This window comes from Eucyclogobius newberryi, unplaced genomic scaffold, assembly GCF_026437365.1.
Source record: "Eucyclogobius newberryi isolate DKJ021-1_F unplaced genomic scaffold, fEucNew1.0.hap1 SCAF_4, whole genome shotgun sequence".
NCBI classification, from domain to species: domain Eukaryota; kingdom Metazoa; phylum Chordata; class Actinopteri; order Gobiiformes; family Gobiidae; genus Eucyclogobius; species Eucyclogobius newberryi.
Genome location: NW_027316056.1, coordinates 39005338 through 39023570, shown reverse-complemented (window position 1 = coordinate 39023570; position 18233 = coordinate 39005338). Strand labels below are relative to the sequence as shown.

Below are 18233 nucleotides of genomic sequence, written 5' to 3'. Positions count from 1 at the left end.
GTTTAGCTGTGCACTGGAAGGATTTTATTTTCTCTTTTATGTCTTTAACTGTTTGACGGCCTGAAAAAAGCACCTTCAATTTTTTTTTTTAATTAAAAGGTATTTTTTTAGAGAAATTCTTTACAATTCTAAAACTACTATTTAGACACAATTACAATTGAACATGTAAATAATTCCGCTGGACACAATAGCCCATTGTGTCTCGGTGCACAAGCATAGCATCATAGCAGGAACCTGGGGAGAGGGTCAGAACACACGCTGGTCAGATGGTCAGTCGGCACTAAGGCCACTGCAAAGTCCAAGAAGAGCCTGGCACACCGACCCAATGATTAAGAGCCAGTTTTAACTCTAAAAGCTTTGGTCGAGTTTTGTCTGGGAATTAGTTTAGTGAAAGCTAAATCTGAGGAGGGGCAGATGAGACTGGGTCCGTTTTTAAAGATACAACGCGCCACACATCAGGTGGAGGCGTCGACCAGAGAATTGTGGTAAAAGATGCATACGCTCAGCACAGACGTGTGAAGAGGCAGATAGCGTGCTGACGTCTAGGGACGGTCAAACATGGGATAGAAAAGCGATGTGTCCATCCCGGAGACGCCTGTTACCATGGCAATGTCAAATAATAATAAGAATTAAAGCCGCACGCAGCGATAAAGGCCCTCACCCCCCTTGCGACCCCGGGATACGAAAATAAAATTTGAAGAGGGCGCTAGAAAGCCATTTTTTTTAGTCAGCCTCTACATTTGCATATCATTGCGTTCAGCTTGGAAGTCTTCACAAAAGCTCTATTAAAATCTTCCCCCCCAAAAAAGAGAACTTTGGGCAAATGATTATTTGTTTTTTATATTGTTATTTTTTCATCCCTTTCAAAATGCTTGTAAACCAAAACATATATAAATCAATGACAATATTTGTCAGGTTTCCACGGTAACATGCTTGCTGATGGAGGTATGCCATCCCTGGCTTTATCAATCAGAATGGTAAGAAGAATGTGTGTGCTGAATTTGATTTGGCTACATCTTCACTAGCAAGGACCACGCCACAACAATGAAATACGAAAGAATGTTTATTGATAATAGTGATGATGGGTCGATGAGAGATATATGAGAGATCGATGAGAGATCGATGAGAGATCGATGAGAGATCGATGAGAGAGAGAGATCGATGAGATGAGAGAGATCGATGAGAGACGGCTGGGTAGAGACTCAGGATGGGGGCTCTGTCTCGGGTAATCAGCCCAGCCGATTCAGAACCCCCCCTCCATGGATGGTGATGTGTTAATGTGACGATGATAGAGACATGGGGTGGGAGGGAGGGGTCGAGAGAGCAGAGACAACAAGAGATGCTGGGATTGGCCTGTGCATATATAGGCCTTCTGGGTAATAAGAGGCGTGGTTAAAGAGTGGAGGTGTGGTTGCTGGGGAGGTAAGAGGTTGAGGAGTGGTCCTGCTCCCGAATCTAAGTTAGCGATTACATTTCCAACTACACTAAGTAAATTTTTTGACCTCATTTAGATGTTCAAAGGGGCGCTGTAGAGGCTTTTTATAACTTAGCTATATATGTTATACATTATTGCGTTCAGCTCATCATTTTACACAAAATGAATCTTAATGCTGGGAAATAGGTCAATGTCATTCCAGAGAAACACAAGTTTTATCACAAAAAAAATAAAATGAAAATTGTTAACGAGCTTGCCACGCCCACATTTGGAATTGTATCAAAAATCAAAATAATTATCTCTAATCACACATGGGTTAAGTTCATTTTGACAAATGTTCAAGCCTTTTGACTGAAAATCCAAGGTGGAAAAAAATAAAGTATGAGGTGTTAAAATGGTGGGTCCCGCCCACAATGGCCGACTCCATTTAGGGTGGGGTCATAATATTTTTTCTACTTGAGGTATGTATGTACCAAGTTTCATAAGTCTAAGACAAATTAAAGCCGCACGCGGCGATAAAGGCCCTCGCCCCACTTGCGACCGCGGGGTACTTGCCACCGTGAAGGGCACACCTCTAATCCCTCGGCCTACATCACCCCTCCCTCACAAACAGTACAAACTGTATAATACTTCATTCAACATTTTCACCACCGCACGGTTCGAGATAGAGTTAAGTCCCCCACTGGCTTTTATGTTCAGTGTGATGTGGAGAGTAAATGCCAAATTTGAACTGTTAATGACAAAGTACATGTTTTAATCCCATTCAAAATGCCTGTAATCCAAAACACATGTAAGTCTATGGCAGTGTTTGTCATGTTGCCACGGTAACATACTTGCAGCTAGATGTATGCTGTCATTGGCTTTTTTGTTTAAAATGGCAAGAAATGAAGATAAGTTTGTTATCTTAAGTTTTGGAGCAGGACCACACTTCTTTCCCGCCGCTTCCTGTGGCTAAACTATTTAGGCATCCAGGTCACACACATCAGCGTTTGTGACTTTGTGCACCTCCCTCCTTCCCTCTTTTAATTATCATTCTAATTTATGAGAATAAACACTTTGCATCTTAGCTGGAGATGTGGTCATTGCTCGTGAAGGATGTCTGTGCCAAATTGAATTTGTCTACATCAAAGTACATTTTTTCATCCCTTTCAAAATGCTTGTAAACCAAAACACACATAAATCAATGACAATTTGTAGGTTGACGACCGTCATCCCCATGTTAAGCGCTTGTTTAGTGTGTAGTAAAGACTTTACTACACACATGTAGTACTTTTACGCAAGAATGCAGACACTCGTAATGCACATTATCTAGTTTTTAATAATATTTTGCAAATAAAAGGTACAATATATTCCTAATGCTATGTTCATCTACGTACTGAACATTGATGAATGTCACACATGGCGACAGACGCGATTGGCTTGGCCCGAACTCAAATAAAACGGAGGTTGCGAGAACACCAGTCGCAACAGCGCCACGTAGTTCAAAAAAGAGAAAAATTAAACTCTTAATTTTTTGCCTTGGCACATCAGACTTGGAATATTGATAGAGATACCTTTGACGAGTAAAACACACCTGGCCCCATCGCTGTATGATAAACAGGAAGTCAGCCATGTTGAATCAAAGTGGCGCCGCCACTTTGGAGTTTCTTTATTCAAAATCGTCCTTGTCCTAGGTTTTTCGCCTGATCAAGCTCAAAACAACACTTTTTGCATCTAGAGACATTGAAAATGAATACAAATCCCCCAAAATTGATTTTTCTTTTTTCATTTCGATGGGGAAAAATACTGATACTTTTGCAAATACTGCCAAAAGTTCAAGTTGTACAAATGTCAAAAGCAATAGCCCCCCTAAGACGGTGAAAGCGATCATATAGGAGTAAAACTTGTTGAAATCAGTGAAAGTGTTAAGGAGTTGAAATGCGTCAAAAATCAGGACAATTCTGTAAAAATACAAGAACATGTAGTGTCTTCTCTATGACATAAGCAGACACTCAATTAATGATCAATGGTCACCTGACAGAGCCGCTGACTCTCATGAAATTTGAATGAATGAAGCTTGATGCTGAAGTGACCGTGAAACACATGAACAAGTTTGTTCTGTTCCATGTTTCAGATGAAGCTGTGGATGTTTCTGCTGCTGCTGTGGAGCTCTGCAGGAGGTCAAGACCAGACCACAGGTGAGTCTAAGACCAGACCACAGGTGAGTCTAAGACCAGACCACAGGTGAGTCTAAGACCAGACCACAGGTGAGTCTAAGACCAGACCACAGGTGAGTCTAAGACCAGACCACAGGTGAGTCTAAGACCAGACCACAGGTGAGTCTAAGACCAGACCACAGGTGAGGCCACGACCAGACCACAGGTGAGTCTAAGACCAGACCACAGGTGAGTCTAAGACCAGACCACAGGTGAGTCTAAGACCAGACCACAGGTGAGTCTAAGACCAGACCACAGGTGAGTCTAAGACCAGACCACAGGTGAGTCTAAGACCAGACCACAGATGAGTCTAAGACCAGACCACAGGTGAGTCTAAGACCAGACCACAGGTGAGTCTAAGACCAGACCACAGGTGAGTCTAAGACCATACCACAGGTGAGTCTAAGACCATACCACAGGTGAGTCTAAGACCAGACCACAGGTGAGTCTAAGACCAGACCACAGATGAGTCTAAGTCCAGACCACAGGTGAGTCTAAGACCAGACCACAGGTGAGGCCACGACCAGACCACAGGTGAGTCTAAGACCATACCACAGGTGAGTCTAAGACCAGACCACAGGTGAGTCTAAGACCAGACCACAGGTGAGTCTAAGTCCAGACCACAGGTGAGTCTAAGACCAGACCACAGGTGAGTCTAAGTCCAGACCACAGGTGAGTCTAAGACCAGACCACAGGTGAGTCTAAGACCAGACCACAGGTGAGGCCACGACCAGACCACAGGTGAGGCCAAGACCAGACCACAGGTGAGTCTAAGACCAGACCACAGGTGAGTCTAAGACCAGACCACAGATGAGTCTAAGACCAGACCACAGGTGAGTCTAAGACCAGACCACAGGTGAGTCTAAGACCATACCACAGGTGAGTCTAAGACCAGACCACAGGTGAGTCTAAGACCAGACCACAGATGAGTCTAAGTCCAGACCACAGGTGAGTCTAAGACCAGACCACAGGTGAGTCTAAGACCAGACCACAGATGAGTCTAAGTCCAGACCACAGGTGAGTCTAAGACCAGACCACAGGTGAGTCTAAGACCAGACCACAGGTGAGTCTAAGACCAGACCACAGGTGAGTCTAAGACCATACCACAGGTGAGTCTAAGACCAGACCACAGGTGAGTCTAAGACCAGACCACAGGTGAGTCTAAGACCAGACCACAGGTGAGTCTAAAACCAGACCACAAGTGAGGCCAAGACCAGACCACAAGTGAGTCAAGGTTTGAATGTTTTTATAATTATTTCTTTGTTTGATGGGGAATTTTGAAAATAAAAATAAAATGAAAAGTAGAAAACAACTGGAAGCTCTAAGTTCTTAAATTAATTCCTCTTTCGGTGTCATCAATAAATTACATCCAAAATGCAGCGACAGTTTATGGATAAGTAACATATTTTTCTGAACATTTTGAAATGTATTCTACAAAATAAAGTGTTCTGATTGGCCGATAGGGCCTAAGTCCCTTCAGTCATAAACACAGCTAAATGTGAACATGTCAGAGAAGAGGCCTCTGTGAATATGAAAGTGTTTCACCTGCAATCTATTATTTATTTCCACTTTGAACTGTATTATTGTCTCTCCTCAGTGGTTCCTGTGACCTGTGTCGTCATGGAGACCTGTGTCCTGCCCTGCAGCTTTACACCTGGTGATAACTTAGTAATCCAGTGGCTCAAAACCAGAGAATTAGGGTTAGAAGAAGTAGAATATTTGGTTCATTTTTACCCACCTGGTTTAGTCCAGCAGGACGCAGCCTTTAGGGGGCGCACAGCTCTGTCTCCTGAGGAGATGTCCAGAGGAAATGCCTCTCTGAGTCTGACTGAGGTGAGAGTCCAGGACCAGGGGAAGTATCAGTGTCAAGCCCAAACAACGGACCATAGGTCGAGGCAGTGGATTGAGCTGAGAGTGAAAGGTAAGAAAACGTCTGTGAACATAAATGTAGAGGTCACTGAGGTGCTCCTGTGTCTGCAGCTCCTGTGACGGCCCTGACCATGGAGCAGAGAGAAGGCCTTCTGGTCTGTCGCTCTGAGGACATCTACCCTCAGCCCAATGTGAGCTGGACTCCTGATGCCAGGCCCCAAACGCTGGTGCAGGAAACACAGAACCAGCTCTACTCCGTCAGCAGCTCGCTCACCTTTGACCCTCTGCAGCAGTACACCTGTAACATCAGCACACGCCACAGCTGGAAGAGCGCCACCTACAGTCTGCACTGTGAGGGTCCTGTTCTCTCTGCCATTTGTTTTTAGCCCAGTATCACAACAGCAGTTTCCTCTGTATTTTATTATACCAAATATTTAACCAAACAAACAGATCCAAAAACTATCCATGACAAAAGGTCAAGGTCAAGGTCAAGATTAAGATACACTTTCTCAGCGCACATTGGACCATGAGGCAAGTCCTCTGACCTGCCTCATGGTCCAGTGTGCAGCTCTTTATGCTTCAGCACAACTCTTGTGTGTTTGACCTTCAGATGATTCAAATGAGACACAGTGTGAGGAGAGGAAAGGCGTTGGTTTGAGGAAGTTATTAGTGAGTTTGTGAGAGACAAGAGTTTCTCTAAAGAAGCAAAAGAGGAGACAGAATGTTCTCTTCCTGTGTTGCAGCGCTCCTTTTCTCCTCAAACTGACGTCTGTCAGAGTAAAGACACACTCTCACACTAACCCTGACGTGTTTCTAGTGTTACCCCAACTCTGCCCTAAAGACAGCTTTTCTGCTTCGTATCAAAACGTTTTATGTGTGTCTGATGTCATCTGAAACTATACAAAGAGAGCTTTACGCTCATGGACGTCAGGCTGATGTGTCCAGGACTGTCATGGTCGTCTGCACATGGAGATCGAGTAGATTCTATTTGACACATCATTGTGTGATGCACAAGACGGATCATTTGATCTGGAATCAAAGACAGAAATCTTTCCACTGGCCCTCAAAACTCTGCTGACTGAGGCCATATCTTATTGTGATAAATCCTACAGCTGTATTTGTGTTTTCAGCTCCAATCGAGATGTCTAGACACGTCACAATCCCCTGCACGACCTCCGTGTCTCCAGTGAAGAGGCTGGTGTGGACATTCAACTACAGTCAGCCCATTGTGACTCAGAGCGGCGCAGATGTGGTCTATGCTGCCCCCTGGAGGAAGTTTGTGAAAGGTGTCTCAGTGTGGGGTGGTCTGAGTCTGCAGGAGCTGGGCCCAGAGCAGGAGGGTGTGTATCTGTGTGAGCTGCACACTGACTCACACACACACTTCTCCAGGACAGAGCTCAGAGGTGAGTCCAGCACAACTGCAACTAATGATTCTTTTCGTGAGATCCAGGGCCCCACCAGCCCTCTGGGGATTTTGAAGTCACATTAGAATGAACAAATATTAAAGGATTACACACACTCAAAACGAAAACTCAAACTGTTTTTTCTGAGTAGCCACCAGCAGAAACAGCTTGAACTTTATTTGTGAGGTAATCTGTCAATCCAAGACAATACAATGATCTACAGCGGGGGTGTCAACGTTTTACGTTTGAATCCGGACCACAAAACATTTCTAATTTATCGTTATTAATTTCTGATAGATATAGCTTTTTAATTGCTAGAACTATTGAGTCCCACAGTCCTTTGCGGCAGCAGCCCCTCCCCTGCACTACTGTGCTGCTGGAGCGTGTCCTCAGTGCTCCACACACTGATCTGTTGGATGCAGTGACAGAGTGAATCCACTGGTCCATATTCACCTGCCGACAGTGAAACATAGATCTGACTCGTCTGCATCATTGTGATAGGACACATTTTCACTGCGTATCAGCTGACCTAATGGCAGCATGTAGAGGTTGAACAGAAGGGGTCCCAGTACTGACCCTTGGACTGAAACAGCAGTCTCAGTGTGATGAGGTCTAAAACCTGACTGAAAAACATCAAATGAGTTGTTTATTAAGAGGAAATCCATGAGCTGTTGTAAACAACCTTTTCAAGGACTTTGCCCCAAAATGTCAGATTAGAGATGGGCCGGTCATGACTCAGTACTGCGGCATCAAGACTGCTCTTCTTTAGGAGAGGCTTTATGACCGCAGTTTTCAAGACATTGGGAATGTTCCAGATTGAAGCAACATGTTAACTATGTGAGTGAGTGGTGCTAACAAACTTTTCAGCACAGACTTTAGAAATCTGGTGGGTAACACATGGAGGCAGCATGTAGATGAACTCAGACTGTTGATGATCTCATGGATAGTTTTGTCAGTTACGGGTGCAAAGTGAGTTAGCTCTAAAGGGTCGTACAGACCGCGGCAGCCGAATTGCGCCCGACGCAGAAATTGGGCGCGTGTACATTTGAAAGACAAACGCCCCGGACGCGCATTCTCGACGCCCCGGACTCATGTCCGTAAAATACACTCAGCAGCAGACGTGCGTCCGAGTGACGCACATGCTCAGTGGAGGAGTTGTGCTGTGTTGCTTTTCTCGTGGTGTAAATGGAGTTTAAAAAGGACCAGGGCTTTGGTTAATTAACTTTACAAAGTCCAAAAGCGGAGGCGATGGGCTCCGGGGCCCCTCTGGGACCCACATATACTGAGAGCTGAGCAGAGTTTAGTCAATATCATTATTTGCTCAAAGAGCTGCGTTTTAAGGATTTTCTTTTAGGCTGTGGCCGCAGAGCCGCGGCGCGGGTCAGGTTTAGGGTTCGGGTTCCGCGCCGCGGCTCTGTAGACACCTTTTTTTTTTATCTTGCGGGGTTTGTTTTGGGTCTTTTTCCGGGTCGTGCTTAGCACGTCATCTCTGATTGGTTGCTGCGACGCATTTGCTGCAGAAAGATAAACAAAGCAGAACATGTCGCGCCAGCCGCTTTGGACGCCTCGGGCGCCTCATACGCGCGCTCAAAGCACCGAGAGCGTACGAAAACGCACCAATCGCGCCGCAAAAACGAGAAAATCGGGCCTTGGAAAACGCAGGATGTGCTCGACGTGCGTTTACATAGACTTTGAATGTAAACTGGACGCTTCGGCCGCCACGGTCTTTACGGGCCTTCAGTGTCTACGTGGTTTTAGGTTTATTTTTTGCACTGTGGGATTTTTAGCATTTTTAATGCCCTGAACTTTGTCATTAAAGAATAATTACACTTGGATGTGGAAATGAGTTCTAACGGCAGCTGAGCTGGAGGGTTTGTTCATCTGTTACTGTGGCAACAGGACACGCCAGTTGTTACTGCAGCTTCCAATTATTTCAGAGAAATACCTTTTCCTAGTTCTACATAAACTGGCGCTATTCCCTCCATAAAAGAAGACGATGGAGAACCGAGAGCTGTAAGTACACTAAAGCTACATGTGCGACTCACGCAAATTTCCAGAACATGTATAATGATTTTATTTACATGACGAGTGACGTATCATGACCTAATGTGTTACACATCGAGTACACAATGTATACTTTATGTTATGTGCGTTATTTCTACACTGTGGAGAGGGGTCGTATAGTCAGGGGTGGGCGGGGGACACACGCTCTCGCTGAGACTACGTCACGGGTTGGGCGGGGGAGCCAGATCGTTCTTCGCAAGGGTGGGGGCGAATATCAAACCAAGCCGTCTGCATTTCCGGGTTGGTGAGGGGGTCCAAGGTATGGGTGATATTTCTTAACTATTATGTTAAGGGTGTTGCACAACCCTTATTATTATCAATTATACACTTAGGATAGACTACGAAACGTGAAAAAAAGCATGTTATGGCACCTTTAAGCCATTTCCGTTCGGCCCTGCGGCACTCCCTTTTCTGTGCCCTGACCCAATCATCATTTCTCCACGGTGCCTTCTGCTTATTTTTAACCATTTTAGCCTTCTTAGGGACAATGGTGTCCAGAACATTCAAAACACTAGATGTAACAGAGACAAATCATTTACATTAGAACAAGAGACATTTTCAAAGTTTATCATTTCCATAAGGGAGTGTCTACAGAGCCGCGGCGCACGGCCGAAACTGCCATGTTATTTTTGTGCCGGCTGCGCTATTTGACCGCGTTTTAGCGCCGTTTTAGACCGCGCCGGGTTAAGGTTAGGGTTAGCGTTAGGGTTAGGGTTAGCCATGAGGCTATAACGGGCTATAAGGGAAATGCAGCGGTCCCTGAAATTGCGCGGCCATTTGACCGCGCCGCGGCTCTCCAGCCACGGCCTTTCCATAAACAGTGCATCTCTGCCACTGAAGGTTTCAAGGACAGCATCAAGCTCTTTAGCGTTTCTGTCACAAATATTATCGACATGCACATTGAAATCACCTGTAATGACTAAACCATCAAAGTCTGTGCATACGACTGAAACATCTCAGTAAAATCATCAATAAAACTTTGGCAGTGCTGGAGAGGCTTGTATAAAACAATGAAGAGAATGGATGGAGACTGTTTTAGCTCCATTTTAAAGGATACATACTCAAATGATGAAAACACCCCAAAAGACAACCTGCGGGTAATAATTTCATCTCTAAAGATGGCACAGACTCCACCCCCTTTTTTGTTTTCACTTCTTTCAGATTCAAAACTTAAAATTGGGTGGAGCAGATTCTATTAGAACTACATTTCCTGTGTTTTTGTTGGCATTCTGCATGGTGTTTTGAGCTGTAACTCTGAAATCATTTTGCTGCATTAGCTCCGTGTGCTGTTCACTTTAGCCTCCGTGTTTTCGCCCCGTCATAGCTGACTTTCTGTTTCATACTATCGATCCTCTGTGCTCATTCACACAACAAACTCTGCTTCCCAGTCACACTCGCAAGTTTAAACTATGCCGCTCTCTCTGTTGTGCTTTGAACTAGCCAATACATCCATGGAAACGGCACGGAATGCTGTACGGAATGCTGCAAAATGACAAAATGCAGCGTTACCCCTCAAAACAGCAGGATCACTGGTCTCAACATAAAGTTTTACAAACAAGTTTCTTATTTTAAGTTATGTGGCATAAACACAAATTAATTCATTCTGACAAGTTAATTAGTCCTTTATATATATTCTTTATATACAAACAGAACAGTTTGGACTGAAGTGAAATGTTGCCATTTTGGGGACAAATTTACGTGAAATTAATAATAAAATGTGTAATTTGTTATTTGTTTATTACTATGAACTATAGCATGTATTTTTAAAAAATAATGCAAAAAATTAACTGATTACTTGTTTAATAGAAGAAAGAATCTATAGATTACTCAATTACTAAAATAATCGATAGCTGCAGCCCAACTTGATTAGTCTAAAGTGCCACTTTGACACTGATGATTTGATCTTCGATCAACTTTAATTTGTACTCCTTATTTATGCTCTTTCGCAGAGAGAATAAATATGCCCCAGTTTCACCTTTATCATTGTTTGTTAGTGTTCTGTTATGCTGCTACCACAGCATGGAAGACTTTTCAAACTGAACTGAAACTTTGAGCTGATTTCTTTGTGGGGATTTTTACTCTAATAAAAAAACAAGAAAAGATCCTGTAGTCCTACGATGCTTTAACTGTAGTCCTGCTTACGTCCTACAGTGTATTTGACATGTAACAGCCTGCTCACTGGCCTCTCCAAACAAGCTGTAAAACAGCTGCAGTGCACCCAGAACGGTGCTGCTAGGGTCCTGACTAGAACCAGGAAGTACCATCACATTAGTCCTGTTCTCAGGTCTCTGCACTGGCCCCTGTGGCTCAGAGAAGAGACTTTAAAGCAGCTCTGCTTGTGCACAAGTCTCTCCATGGCCAAGCACCAAAGTACATCTCGAACAGGTTAGTGCCGGTCAGGGACCGGCCTCCTGCTGGTGCCAGAGTCAGGACTAAACATGGACCGGCCTCCTGCTGGTGCCAGAGTCAGAACTAAACATGGACCGGCCTCCTGCTGGTGCCAGAGTCAGGACTAAACATGGACCGGCCTCCTGCTGGTGCCAGAGTCAGGACTAAACATGGACCAGCCTCCTGCTGGTGCCAGAGTTAGTACTAAACATGGACCAGCCTCCTGCTGGTGCCAGAGTCAGGACTAAACATGGACCGGCCTCCTGCTGGTGCCAGAGTTAGGACTAAACATGGACCGGCCTCCTGCTGGTGCCAGAGTCAGGACTAAACATGGATCGGCCTCCTGCTGGTGCCAGAGTCAGGACTAAACATGGACCGGCCTCCTGCTGGTGCCAGAGTCAGGACTAAACATATACCGGCCTCCTGCTGGTGCCAGAGTCAGGACTAAACATGGACCTGCCTCCTGCTGGTGCCAGAGTTAGTACTAAACATGGACCAGCCTCCTGCTGGTGCCAGAGTCAGGACTAAACATGGACCGGCCTCCTGCTGGTGCCAGAGTTAGGACTAAACATGGACCGGCCTCCTGCTGGTGCCAGAGTCAGGACTAAACATGGATCGGCCTCCTGCTGGTGCCAGAGTCAGGACTAAACATGGACCGGCCTCCTGCTGGTGCCAGAGTCAGGACTAAACATATACCGGCCTCCTGCTGGTGCCAGAGTCAGGACTAAACATGGACCTGCCTCCTGCTGGTGCCAGAGTTAGTACTAAACATGGACCAGCCTCCTGCTGGTGCCAGAGTCAGGACTAAACATGGACCGGCCTCCTGCTGGTGCCAGAGTCAGGACTAAACATACCGGCCTCCTGCTGGTGCCAGAGTCAGGACTAAACATGGACCGGCCTCCTGCTGGTGCCAGAGTCAGGACTAAACATATACCGGCCTCCTGCTGGTGCCAGAGTCAGGACTAAACATATACCGGCCTCCTGCTGGTGCCAGAGTTAGTACTAAACATGGACCGGCCTCCTGCTGGTGCCAGAGTCAGGACTAAACATGGACCGGCCTCCTGCTGGTGCCAGAGTCAGGACTAAACATGGACCGACCTCCTGCTGGTGCCAGAGTCAGGACTAAACATGGACCGGCCTCCTGCTGGTGCCAGAGTCAGGACTAAACATGGACCGGCCTCCTGCTGGTGCCAGAGTCAGGACTAAACATGGGGAATTTGCGTTTCAGTTTTATGCAGATCTTGCTTGACGAAGGCCCAGTTGCCGAAACGTTGCCTCTTTACTAATACATTTTCATTTGCAACTAAGACAGTGCGCGGGATTTTTTTCCCTATTACAGTTTTATGCAGCTAAAATCTTCCTGAAGATGTGAGACAGCTTTTACTCTGACAAAACCTACAACCTAAAAGGTGTATTCACGCGTCAGGTCTGTGCAGCGTCTGCAGTGTGAAGAGAAAGCGTTGGATTGAAGTGAACGACACAGAATCAGCTTCACGTTTCCACATGTGAAGACTGTGACCAGTCGCTGTCGTCTGCCACGGAAACTAGAACAACCAGTCTGACTTATTTTCTCATTTGTCTTTTCAAATGCAGGTCCAAATATACCTGTGATTGTTGGCTCTGTGGTGGGGGTCGTCCTCCTCTGTCTCATCTCCATCACTATTTTTATGGTGTGGAAAAACATAAAGGGTAAAAAGGTAAAAAAAAACTCTTCATGTCAATACAAGGAAAACGTCAATGATTATTTAAATTTGACTGAGTGACCTGGATGTTCTAGAGTCCATTAAAAACATTTACAGATGAAATCTTTGTTTTTCAGTCTGATTCACTTGAAGCTGAAGCTGAACCGTAAGTGACCAAAGTTTTACATCAAACTTCTTAGTCTAACTTCACTATGGAAAACTGAGGTGTCACAAAATGGCAGGCCAGAACCCAATAGCACGACACAGGAAACAGTTCAGGTGTAGAAATAGGCTTTAATTACCAGCAGAAGTCAAACAAAGTAGTAACTCGCGTAGCAAACAAAGCCAGTAGGAACAGGCAAAAGAGAAGGTTCAGAAGGGCAGAAGGGCAGAAGGGCACACAAACAGGCGGCCGAAGCGTCCAGTTTACATTCAAAGTCTACATAAACGCACATCGAGCACGTCGTGCGTTTCCCGCGGCACAATTTCTTCATTTTTGTGGCGCGATTTCATACGCTCGACGTTTTGGGCGCACGTATGAGGCGCCCGAGGCGTCCAAAGCAGCCGGCGCGATATGTTCAGCTTTCTGCAGCAGATGTGCCACAGCAGACAATCAGAGATGACGTGCTGCACGACCCGGAAAAAGACCCAACTCTGCTCAGCTCTGAAGTACATGCGGGTCCCAGAGGGGCCCCGGGGCCCATCGCCTCCGTTTGGACTTTGTAAAGTTAATAAACCAAAGCCATGGTCCAACATTAAACTCCATTTACACCACGAAAAAAGCCACACAGCACAACTCCTCCACTGAGCATGTGCAGGACGACTCGGACGCACGTCTGCTGCTGAGTGTATTTTACGGACATGAGTCCAGGGCGTCGAGAATGCGCGTCCGTGGCGTTTGTCTTTCAAATGTAAACATGCTAAATTCTGCGTCGGGCGCGATTCGGCCGCCGCGGTCTGTACGAGGCTTTACAGGTGCTGGAAGTTAGAAAAACACACTAGACAATCGGGCAAAGAACTGAGGGAAATGGACCGGTACATATACTGAGATGGGGCAGGCCGGGTGAATGAAATCAGCAATTAGTGCAGAGCAGGAGAGAGTGGCAGAGTCTGCCCTCTGATTGGCTGGCTGATGCTGAACACTCCAAGCTTTCTGATTGGTTGTAGTGGCACTGAAGGGGATTGACCAATGAAAAAATAACAAAAGCCTGGCTGAAGTTGTGACAGAAAACTCATATATGTTTGCATTTGTTTTACGTCTTGTGTGTTTCAGGCTGGTTCCTTTTCATCCCAGAATGTGTGAGTTTTACTTGATAGATTCACATTGTAGATTAATGTAATTCTCACATCAAGATGTTTTGTCTGTGTTTCAGATTCTTGTGAGTTTTCTCTAGATCCAAACACGACTCACAGAAAACTCAAACTGTCTGAGGACAATCGGACAGTGACCCACGTGGAGGAGGAGCAGGAGTATGAAGATCATGAGGACAGATTCACAGACTGGCGTCAGGTCCTGAGCTCCACTGGCCTGAGGGGGCGCTGTTACTGGGAGGTGCAGTGGAGCGGGACGTGGGTTTCTATAGCAGTGAGTTACAAAGGAATCAGACGGAGAGGAGAAGGAACGAAGAGTGTGTTTGGACTCAACAATCAGTCCTGGAGTCTGTGGACCGATGGAGAACTGTACTTTGCTCTTCACAACAACTTTAAAAAAAAAGTGGATGAGGTCCCTGGGGATGTGGGCGTGTCCTCCGGCAGAGTGGGCGTGTACCTGGACACAGTAGCCAGGACTTTGACCTTCTATAAGATCGGCTCTAAAGGAAAACCATTACGCCTCTACACCTTCGACTCCTCCGTCTTCACTGAGCCTCTGTTTCCAGGGTTTAGACTTCCACCTGGTTCTTCTGTGACTGTGGTGGACAGTCAAACTGAGGTAAAGCCCCCGATAATCCAAGACATAAAGAAATGTGAGTATTCAAAAATCATGTCATTATTAAGATTCAGGAAGTGATGTCATCTGTCTGTGTTTCAGATTCTCGTGAGTTTTCTCTAGATCCAAACACGGCTCACAGAAAACTCAGACTGTCTGAGGACAATCGGACAGTGACCCACGTGGAGGAGGAGCAGGAGTATGAAGATCATGAGGACAGATTCACAGACTGGACTCAGGTCCTGAGCTCCACTGGCCTGAGGGGGCGCTGTTACTGGGAGGTGCAGTGGAAAGGGAAGTGGGTTTGTATAACAGTGAGTTACAAAGGAATCAGACGGAGAGGAGAAGGAAAGAAGAGTAAGTTTGGACACAACGATCAGTCCTGGAGTCTGAATATCAATAATAGGAAGATCTACGCCAAACACAATGACAATAAAACCGTAATCTATAATTTGTCCATGGCTTCAGATCTTTACCTCCAAACTACTGTACCCTCTGACGGAGAAAGAGACTTGTCCTTGGGCAGAGTGTCCTCCGGCAGAGTGGGCGTGTTCCTGGACTCTGAGGCTTTGACCTTCTATAAGATCCGCTCTAATGGAGAGCTCTTAACGCTCCACACCTTCTACTCTTCCTTCACTGAGCCTCTGTTCCTTGGGTTTGGACTGAGGTTTGGTTCTTCTGTGACTGTGGTGGACATTAAACCTGAGCCAAGCCCTGTTGTGATGGACGACATAGAGGAGGAGGAGGAGGAGATGATGATGTAATAACAAGTTTCTATCTAGAAATCCTGCTTAAACTTGCCCGTTTGTTCTGGTGCTGTTAAACTTCCCTGAATCAAACTGCTCTTTTAGAGGTTGGTCTGAAACAAGAAGAAAACGTGTCTTTTGTAACAGAACAAAGATGGAACAAAGCAGTTAACTGAATGCTGCGTTCTGATTGGCTCAGGCAGAATAACACCAAGACAATCTTTAAAACCGAAAATGTTTTTGCTCATGAAATCTCATATGAAGCTGGATATAGTGTGACCAGGAAAAACAACATATGAATAACTCACTTCTTACCAAAACAGTAAAGTACTGTACTGTATATAATGTTTGTACTGTATATAATGTTTGTACTGTATATGATGTTTATACTGTGTATAATGTTTGTACTGTATATAATGTTTGTACTGTATATAATGTTTGTACTGTATATAATATTTGTACTGTATATAATGTTTGTACTGTGTATAATGTTTGTACTGTATATAATGTTTGTACTGTATATGATGTTTGTACTGTGTATAATGTTTGTACTGTGTATAATGTTTGTACTGTATATAATGTTTGTACTGTGTATAATGTTTGTACTGTATATAATGTTTGTACTGTATGTAATGTTTGTACTGTATATGATGTTTGTACTGTGTATAATGTTTGTACTGTATGTAATGTTTGTACTGTATATGATGTTTGTACTGTGTATAATGTTTGTACTGTATATAATGTTTGTACTGTATATGATGTTTGTACTGTGTATAATGTTTGTACTGTGTATAATGTTTGTACTGTATGTAATGTTTGTACTGTGTATAATGTTTGTACTGTGTATAATGTTTGTACTGTATGTAATGTTTGTACTGTATATGATGTTTGTACTGTGTATAATGTTTGTACTGTATGTAATGATTGTACTGTATATAATGATTGTACTGTATATAATGATTGTACTGTATATAATGTTTGTACTGTGTATAATCTTTGTACTGTATATAATGTTTGTACTGTGTATAATGTTTGTACTGTGTATAATCTTTGTACTGTATATAATGTTTGTACTGTGTATAATCTTTGTACTGTATATAATGTAAATGTAAGTTTTGTTTATTACTGGCATTTTACACTTTTCTTGCGACGACAGTTGGAAACGAGCTAAACTACAGCTAATACTAATACGTTTACAGAAATGTTGATTAATGTGCACTGCCCCTGTTCACATAAAGTCATAATGATAATTATAGTAATTAATAATAATAATAATAATAATAAAATGCAGAAGACTTTATGGTTTACATAAGGCCATAAGTATTTTGCACATAATGTATTGTAAAGCTGCGTTGATGAGAAGTGATTTTTATGAATGATTTACACTGTAGCATCTATCTTATCCTTCTATATGTTTATTACTATCTTCTTGTGTGAAGTGAAGGATCTTATTGTCAAAAGTACATTCAGCAAACAGAAGTGATCAGCCAAGAAAGTAATACATGTCATTCTGATTCTTCCCACATTTATCCATCCATTTTCAGGTTTCATTCACATATTTACAGTGGTGTAAGAAGTACTCAACTGTGTTACTGAAGTAAAAGTACAAGTACAGCAGCAAAACATGCTTAAAGGGCCGATGACAGGTTCACGTGTTTCTAACTAGGACTTAGTTTGGTGAAATTGAACCTTTTTGAAATGACAGGAAGTGGAGCTGAGAATCCGTTTGTGATGTCATCAATAAGCGACCTTCCAATCAAAATGCAGACGATTCACAAGCATTTGACACAATCTTCTGACCGTTTAAACAATCATTTATCAGGCGTTATCATTGGTGAAGTCATAACTGTTGTGTAGTTTATATGGATTTTGGCTCTTGTTTACACTTTGGTTGCTAGGTAACAGTTGTGTCACATCTTGTGCTCGTGTCCAACCAGGAAGTGACATTATAAACACCACAATTTTCAAACTGGAGGGAAATAGGCAACATTTTGAGTAAAATCTTAAATATAATCATGTTTACTACGCTTTAGTGAAATGTGTGGTTTAACCTGTCGTATCAACTTTAAGTATAAGTAAAGTAAAAGTAGTGGGTTTTAACTGAAAATATTTATATTTTCACCATTTTGGAGGTTTAGTGCTGCCAGACGTGCAGCACTAAACCTCCGCATTGCACAAATGAAGTTCAATAATACAAAAAAAAATCCCTTGACAGCATTGTGACTTGTGCAGTGACTATAGTGTGACAAGATCCACTTACAATTCAAGGAAAAACATAAACTCATAAAGATAAGGATGAGTTGTATTTGTTGTAACGTCTACTTTAAAAATATTGTAGATTGCAGTGGGATTTGAACCCAAGCCGGCCAAAGGAGATTCCAGTGTTCTACCAAAGGTTTAAGCACACAAGGGTTTTTGCTGCATAAAACCCAAATGAACTTTGATGGCATTTTTTTAAATAAGGCTTTGTTTTTGTTGTTTTTCTTTTTCTTCCCTGATTTTTTTTTACCTATGAATTCTAAAA

The 18233-nt window shown here is 43.8% G+C and overlaps 2 protein-coding genes across 2 annotated transcripts; both read left to right on the top strand.

The window, feature by feature from the left end:
• Window positions 1-4379: 4379 nt before the first annotated feature.
• Window positions 4380-8193, top strand: LOC140376998 (tapasin-related protein-like). The gene is made up of 4 exons (XM_072462245.1): window positions 4380-4394; window positions 5228-5551; window positions 5611-5850; window positions 6630-8193. Exons 2-4 carry the CDS (start codon window positions 5251-5253, stop codon window positions 6986-6988), a joined length of 900 nt encoding a protein of 299 aa, XP_072318346.1. The 5' UTR covers window positions 4380-4394; window positions 5228-5250; the 3' UTR covers window positions 6989-8193.
• Window positions 8194-11311: 3118 nt separating this feature from the next.
• LOC140376997 (uncharacterized) lies at window positions 11312-16036 on the top strand. The gene is made up of 5 exons (XM_072462244.1): window positions 11312-13051; window positions 13174-13202; window positions 14310-14335; window positions 14410-15000; window positions 15066-16036. The coding sequence occupies exons 1-5, from the start codon at window positions 13022-13024 to the stop codon at window positions 15725-15727; spliced, it is 1338 nt and encodes a 445-aa protein (XP_072318345.1). The 5' UTR covers window positions 11312-13021; the 3' UTR covers window positions 15728-16036.
• The last annotated feature ends 2197 nt before the right edge of the window (window positions 16037-18233 follow it).